The sequence below is a fragment of the Melampsora larici-populina genome, assembly GCF_000204055.1.
Source record: "Melampsora larici-populina 98AG31 unplaced genomic scaffold MELLAscaffold_20, whole genome shotgun sequence".
Lineage (NCBI taxonomy): Eukaryota > Fungi > Basidiomycota > Pucciniomycetes > Pucciniales > Melampsoraceae > Melampsora > Melampsora laricis-populina.
The window spans coordinates 545,323-553,544 of record NW_006768784.1 but is presented as its reverse complement, the minus strand read 5'-3'; the positions used below and the strand labels follow the sequence as shown (position 1 = coordinate 553,544).

General features: G+C 41.4%; 1 protein-coding gene across 1 annotated transcript; it reads right to left on the bottom strand.

The window, feature by feature from the left end:
- Positions 1-4,449: 4,449 nt before the first annotated feature.
- MELLADRAFT_106865 (uncharacterized protein) lies at positions 4,450-5,512 on the bottom strand (the record flags this gene model as incomplete). Its single annotated transcript, XM_007410364.1, has 5 exons — positions 4,450-4,553; positions 4,663-4,788; positions 5,183-5,211; positions 5,323-5,356; positions 5,392-5,512. The coding sequence occupies 5 exons, from the start codon at positions 5,510-5,512 to the stop codon at positions 4,450-4,452; spliced, it is 414 nt and encodes a 137-aa protein (XP_007410426.1).
- Between the last annotated feature and the right edge of the window lie 2,710 nt (positions 5,513-8,222).

The window sequence follows — 8,222 nt, the reverse complement described above, 5'->3', positions numbered from 1 at the left end:
TACTATATGGGCATTCGTTTCGTATTGGAGGGGCCTCGCTCCGTTGGAACCTGGGAGCCTCAAGAGATGAAGTGAAGACTAATGGGAGATGGGCATCAGATGCGTATAAAATCTATCTACGGAAATTCAACGAGAAAGAGATGAGAGAGACAGTTGAATGGTTGAAAGTCTTACATTTAGATGATTGATAGAGAGTTGGCGAAGGAGTCTTTGGTAGTTTGAATCCCTTCCAAGTCATGTGGAACTATTGTTTGTCGATCTCATCAAGAATCTTAAAAATTAAAGTTCAGTTCAGTACATGGAACTAGGTTTCGCCAAACTTCTGACGCCTTCATCCATGAAGGTGAGTCGGAACCGTTGAATTGTTGAGCATTTCCAAGACACGATGTGTCGGAATTCCAAGTGCCTATAGAGATAGACATTGCCGTGCCCAATTTCGGGGACACTCAGGACCGAGGTAGGGGGAGTTCGACTTCTCAAGGCTCACGTCTCGAGACCTTTGTGAGTTCAGGGGGTTGAGAAGTCTCCTTCTCAGGCCTGTTCTCGCCTCGAGGAGGGAGTTACTAAGTTAAGGGCATAACCCTTATACTAGAACTCTCCCTCCCCAAGACTACCCCCACACCACGATCAGGAGTAGGTTGGTCACAAGGAAAGTGACAGGACTCTAAAGTGGTAGAACAAGCCTTTTGAAGTAGACAGTAGTCAAACGTAAAAGGTGTTATTACTAGGCGAAGACATTCCCCCCCTCATAGAGTCCCTTCTGACTCAACTTTGCTCCCCTCGAATGATGAATGGATTGGTTATGTTCCTAGCCCGCGACGGTACAGAGAATTCCATTCTCGAGAGGAGAGAGAGAGTGTGACAGGTCAGGCAGGGGTATCACAGGAAGTGGAAGAGATGTCATCTCTAATCCACTCGAATTTGGAAGACGAGGAGAGAGGAAAAATTCCTTCCTCTCTCTATGCTTCCAATTCCCTCCCCCTGCTGATCCTGGAACTCTCGAAAAAGATAAATTTCTTCTCTTCACTCAAAATTTCTAAAAACCCACCCACCGCCCGGGGGGTTGAGAAGTCTCCTTCTCAGGCCTGTTCTCGCCTCGAGGAGGGAGTTACTAAGTTAAGGGCATAACCCTTATACTAGAACTCTCCCTCCCCGAGACTACCCCCACACCACGATCAGGAGTAGGTTGGTCACAAGGAAAGTGACAGGACTCTAAAGTGGTAGAACGAGCCTTTTGAAGTAGACAGTAGTCAAACGTAAAAGGTGTTATTACTAGGCAAAGACATTCCCCCCCTCATAGAGTCCCTTCTGACTCAACTTTGCTCTCCTCGAATGATGAATGGATTGCAGAGGGTGTTCGACACCCTCTTTCTGCTTCAAGATCATGTGGCCAGTGAGATAAGATGGGGTCCCTGAATAAGACCAAATCAATCACTTCAGTTTGGTCTTTCTCATATCCATATATGATAGCTATGAAGATTCAAGTGAGAAAGACGTACGAGTTAGTCACTTACACGTGATATCGAGATAAGATGGGTGGGTCAAGGGTTTGTTTTGATTGGATGCTGGGAAAAACAAGCCCAAAGACGTATCAAAGGCAAGACTTTGGTACGTATTCTGACAGCTCATGCAGGCAAGAGAGGAGGATCTTGAATCTTTGTGTCGAGAATCTGGATGTGTGGATGAATCTTTGTGTTGACAATCTGGATACTTCGTCGTGTTGTGGTGTCGATCTCACCTTGGCACTTCACGCTACATGCCTCTCTGAGAGCTGGCTGCAGGGCGTCAAATGAACCCGCTCCGCCACATTTGCAACCCGCTTTTTACAGGGTCTCAGAGGTGTGGCAGTCTTGGGGCGCTTTGACCCGCTACATCAGATTTCATGTAGCAACCGCCGCAAGACCCGCTCCACAACCGCTTTTTGCAGCGGAACGCTTCAGGTGTTGACTCCACCTTTGCTTTTTATTAGACAGTGTAACAAAATTGAATGGGAACAACCATGCACGTTGCATGAGCAAGACCAACTGGCCTGCGTGCACACCAATTGGTGATGCCCAATATTAGATGACTACATAGGGTTATTGGGCAATGATTCATTACTGGTGCAACATGGTGTGGTCAGTGGAAGTGATCTTGGGTGTCTGTCCCTACAATGAGTGTGAAAATGAAGGATTTGCCCAGCTCATCTCTCGTGATGTGGACCCCATTGCTGGAGGTGTTACACCGGGGGTCCTTTTGAGAAGAAAGAAAAAGAGTTGAACTTGTGATTTTGAACACGATGAAGAATTTTCCCATCCAACATCACAGCATTCCCTTCTCAATACCAGCAAAAACCACACCTTTTGGAGGAGGTCTTCCCTCCCTGAAAGAAACTGACAAAGTTGAATTTACCACCTCCAACATGGTTGAGTTGAGATTGTCTATAGACTATGCCTTGGGAGGTACCAAACATACAAAGGAGGAAAAATAAAATACTGAACCCACCTTCAACAACATTACAGCCACCAGCAATGTGGAGTTTGATGAAGAGTCTCCAGACCACTCCATTCCCTTCTCTTTCCTTGAGAGGCTTTCCTAGGAAGTTCTCAAACAGGAGGACATATTACAATGTCAGGGAGTATCATGGTGAGCTGGAGCAGCAATAAACAAGACAGTGTAGCTACCTCAACAACTGAGGCAGAATACAGGTCCACATATGAAGATGGGCAAGATATAGAGTGGGGTACAACCTTACTGACAGGAATGAAATTAGGAAAAAGAAGCTCACCAGTAATCAATTAGACAATCAAGTAGCCATAGCACTATTGAAGAATGGAAAATCCAAAAAGAGAAAAAAGCATGTTGATGTCAGGTATCATTGGCTACAGGAAGTAGTAAAATCAAGGCAGATTGTGGTAACTTACGTGTCAATTAATGAATTGATAGCTGACATTATAAAAAGGCTTTTTCACCTTGTAAGCATCTCAAATCTTGCACTGCTTTAGGCTTGCACAATGTTAGCAAGATGGGGGGAATTGCATCTTTTGGTTGCAGTACATGTAGTTGGATAATGGCATAATAGATGTGTTGTCTTTGTAACATGAGAACCGGTTGTATGGAGTTTGTATGATTCATATATAGAGATGAGCTGTCCCCTATTTTGCTCTCTTTCTCATTGAACTCAACAATAGTTTCTTACAACCTTTATCTTTCTTAGATTGTGGTTTATCTTAACCGTCTATCAGTCCATCATTAGACTGAGACGTGATCTGTGTTCTGTTCAGGTGTTAGTTGTTTTGTTTAATTTTATTTAGTTCTTTTTTGCAATCAAACTCAAAAATTCTTTCTTACAGTCTTTATCTTTCTTAGATTGTGGTTTCTCTTGCTTATCTATCAGTCCATCATTAGACTGAAGTGTGATCTGTGTTCTATTCAAGAAGTTTTTGCACCTGAATCTTTTTTCAAAGTCAGTCATCATGCAAAAAAAAGTTTCTTCCTGCTGGCGTAAAGTTCTTGCTGTAGCTTTTGATTTAGGTGTGGCATGTTTGCAATTTTGCACAAAGTTGCTTTATGCAGGATCAATCTGTCTACAGCCATTCCTTTATTGGTTGCTTCTCTATAAAACATTTTTTACATTTTCAACAAATTCTGCATTTTTTTCTTTTGTAATTAAGTCCCAGTAGGTCTTGAACACAGCCTACAGTACTCAGATAAACTCAGATATGCTCTGGGATTGTTGTGCAAGCTGTCTTTGTGGGGTTGAAGTTCTTTTGATTGCTTGTGATCTGTTAAACTTCTTGGTAACATCACTGAAACACTTATAAGGCTAATGCTCTACAGAAATCTTAGGTGTCATTTGGGATAACATAGATAATTAATTGCTACAAGCCCTTATTGTCACACTACAACGCTCCCACAGATTATTCAAGCACTGTAGGAGGTATCCAAGAACAAGCAGCTGGTTACAAAACAAAAAATGTAAAATTTGTTGAAAATGTCAAAAAGTTTTAAAAAAAGTTGTAATTGAAGCAACCAATCAAGGAACGGCTGTAAAAGTCTCACGTGCAAATTTCAGATTTGGTGTATCAATATTTATTTTTGCGCAGGATTGACTTCTTTGGTGTAAAATTGAATAACACGGCGGGCTATAAGACACACAGAATTTCTCACATTACAATTTCTAACACTAGAAAAAAAAGTTGCAAGAGGTGTAAAAATCTAAACACGGGGGGTTCTCTAGTTCCTTGAATTCTGCACAGAGATGTTTTTACATCGAATGATTCGATGTAAATCCGTTGTTGTAAACTTCGACATCCCCATTTTTAATGAGTAGCAAATACCACCCGGTTAATCTTCTTGCTGTAATCTGAAACAGTCACATTGATAATCCCATCATTCTTGTAAGGAATACTGAACGCGTCAAATCCCTGTGAAGATTCCCCTGTAGTGTGTCAGAGAAGAGAGGAAAATTTAAATCACAAATTCCCGAGCAATCTCCACATAGTGTTCCCAGTTACCTGATACTATAGGCCCCGTGGGCACGTAGTCGCCGCTCGCAAGACGTGTAATGAAACCTGGCGGTCAGCATGATCGCAATGATTTTTCAAGTGAGATCGTTAGAGGGTATTTATAGGGGTGCCACGGAAGAATGCATCCTAGATTCTGTTCCATTGAAAAACGTACTGATTGGATCGACTATTGATCCGTTCTCGCAGAGCTTTGCGTCTTCTGCAAAAAGACTATTCCAATGGAATGGCTGCTGGTCGCGGAGGTGTGCCCTAAATCGTTCAGCAGTCTCCTTCGTTCCAGCTACGCCACACAGTACAAAATCAGAACCCTGATCATGATCAAAAGAGACGTTTTCACAAATATAACCTCACCAGCCAGTGAAGGTGACATAAAAATTAGCAATAATCCAATCGTAGTCAAGGTGATTTTCTCAAACATGTTGTGTAAGCACAGTAAGGATGATTCTCAATAGGAGCGTCAATACCAGTGTTTGGAATATACTAGTCCACAAATGATGAAGAGGAAAAACCTGTGTGAAAGAGCATGTTCTTTTACACTTGCTGCTGCACCCAACATCTATCATGGCATCTTCTTCGTCTCATATCATCTCGTGTGGTCTTCAACCTTTCAGCATTAACTCTTCTACAAACGCGGATGATCTCGGAAACCGTTGATGCGAAAACACTGCGCGAACCCTTATCATTTGGGTAAAACTCGCCCTCTCTAATTCATAATCAACCAGGCTTTACAACGTAGATAAGCAAAGTGGAGAAAACAATCTTGATTCCTGATGCTGTGGTACTGCGTCGCGAAAATAAGGGATCGTGTGCTCACTTCCGCTCAGTAGATGGATGTTTTCGGGTGCGACCTGATTATGTACATGTATCATTTATTCCTGCTCACCGGCATATTGTTGGAAGTGATCCATCCTCAGCATCTTTTTACATTTCAGATCATCCGACGGTGCCCAGCCCGACTGCGCTGTCCTAGTAATTTTTTCGGCGACTGGTGTGGCATTGCACATCCCGATACCGGTGGATAAGAATCACCTCCCTGTACGATAATTACATCATGACTGATGTGGTGCAAGAGGATCTCCGCTGTATATTGAACTTGTCGCACGCTATATACACGTTACTCAGAAATTGCAAGGCCAACAGAGGCCAACAGTGATAGAGAGTGCTATGAAGTGTTTCACATACTGAACTAGATATATATACAAAGTTCATCCCCAACATATTATTTCCTCTTGAAGAGCCTGTAAAGGACAGAGTTTGTCCTCACTACGAAGGTATCTCAAGGAGGGAACGGAGGGTCTGATGCCACGACGTGGACTTTATGATTCTAGAACCAAAGTATATATGGTTATAATTGCTAGAATCTGGCTCCAAAGGTAATAGAATACGAGATCAGTCTCGAGTTCCCTCTAAGGGATTATACAAATATAATGTGAAGTAAAGAGAAATAGTATAAAGGAAATAAATGAAATGAAATGCTAACCTGGCTCCAAAGGTAATAGAGTACGAGATCAGTCTCGAGTTCCCTAAGGAGCCAGTCTCTGAATGTGAACCATCTGGAAGTATATGAAAAACATCTAAGTCTAAGGTCTAAGGTCTAGGTAGTTATGGTATGTTTAGTTATGGTTGTGATGATGTGTACATCATTACAGAGCCGTCCCGAGAGAAGCCTACGTCACGTGCAGGTCACCTCATGTACATCCGCAAAAAATTGGCAACAGCTATTAACAAATTCAAATTTTCAGATGTTAGACTTGTTGGACTGTGATCAAGATCTTACCAGAGCTCTATTTGTTGTGACTTGTGATAAATTGAAAATGGAAACTATATGATAGAAATTGCTTTTGCACTGCATTCCTTCATTGCCAGTCTTAACCAAGGAACAATGTAAGGCATAATCCATGATCATTAAGTTTTGATGTGAGTGGTATCAGCCCATCACTCATGATCTAAATACTTAAGGGCTCATTTGGCTGCTTTTCCCAAACACATGTTATATTTGTACAAGCTTCAGTTCTTTATCATTGAGCTAGTTCCAGATTGATTGAGATCTATCATTTACTTGTCCCCTTGTCTTTCACCAATCATACATCTTTCTGACTCTCAGCATAGTTTCTAGACATGAGCAGGCCCTAAAAGTGTTGAATTCAAGATGTGGTATCATGGGATTGATGTGTTCTCAGAGCATTATAGCTTGATATCTACAATAAGTAGTGTACAAAAAAACAAATGAATCAATCCAGATTGTTGGCAACCATCATGTAGGATGGTTTTGAGAGAAGAAAGAGTTTGATTTTCCAAAATAGATCAGATTTGGGTACATTTTCAGTTGTCACCAAACAGTCAAATGACCGTAAAAGAGGTCAACAACAGACCTGTTGACCTTTTTTCTTGACTGTCTGGTAATTGTATAACCAAATTTCGAGTTTTTCACCCTTTTTTAAGGAGCAGATTGAAATTTTGTTTTTGTGTACCAATTTTTGGCTAAACCAGCTGAGCGAGCCCTAAGTCTTTTAACCCACCAAATTCATTATCTGCACCAATTACACCACAGTTCAAGGTTAAACTTAACAAAGTACACCCGCCTTGCAAGGCAGGCACAACTCATGCAATTCTTTCGAAGTTTCAATTGAAAAGTCAACTTTGAAGATCTTAATCTATTCAAAACACAGTCTCCTGAAAATTCAAGATCATTGAGTATCCCTTTTGTTTGTCCCTTCACAGCTTATTTATACTCTAAAACACCAATTGTGCACATTCATTATCAGCAACCTATCTGTAACTTACTAGGATGACATCTTACATGATCACAACTCCATTTGGCCTTGCATTCCCATATCCTGCTTTATTTATTGTTCCTGACGGACATGTTTCAAACCAATGACCAGCTCATTATCTCTGGGAGAAAGCTTTTGCTCCACCCCAGGCAGCTCCCTCTACCCCATTAAAAGGCAAAAACAATACTTTGGCTTCACCAAATCATTGGCGGACAATTCTCCAGTATTGAGTGAAAGCAAAGATGAAGAGTCAAGACCACCACCATCATGAGTGCTTCTCTCCAAGAAGAAAAGCTTTGTTAAGATTTGTGAGGTTGTGTTTCCAGAATTCATACCAAAAGCATGCAGCCACAAATCCATCTCAGTGATTGTTACCAAAGTTTTCTTGCATCATCATGTACCAAATGACCACCAGTGTACAGACAAGAAGGGCAGCTCAATATTTACCAGGTGGAGTATCACACCAAGGGGTGCCAATATGTTATAGGTCTCACATGTAACACAAGTGAAATGATTGTCACATGTCACGAGTTGATCTCTTACTATAAGCTTGTATTGCGCCACACTTGTATTGCTCTTCATCCGACAATCACAATAGAACCTTGATTACTTGGTAGAACTTACCTTCATCCCTCGAACAGAACCAGAGAGAGACCGGACCATAACACAATAAAATATTGTATCACCTTGAATTCACAAATAATTCAAGAGATTAATTGTTTAATTTGATACCAAGTAATTATTCTAGATTGGGTTCTCCCAATTTAAAAATTATTGGGAAAAAACCTTACTCATATGCCTCTTTTCTCCAACTTTTCTGATATCTACGCTAGGTAATATGGCTACACCACTGACAGGAAATTGAACAGGAGAGTGTCTACTCTAGCAGGATTTATAGCAGGAGCTTTCCACATTCCCTATAGTGACAATACTAGCCGGA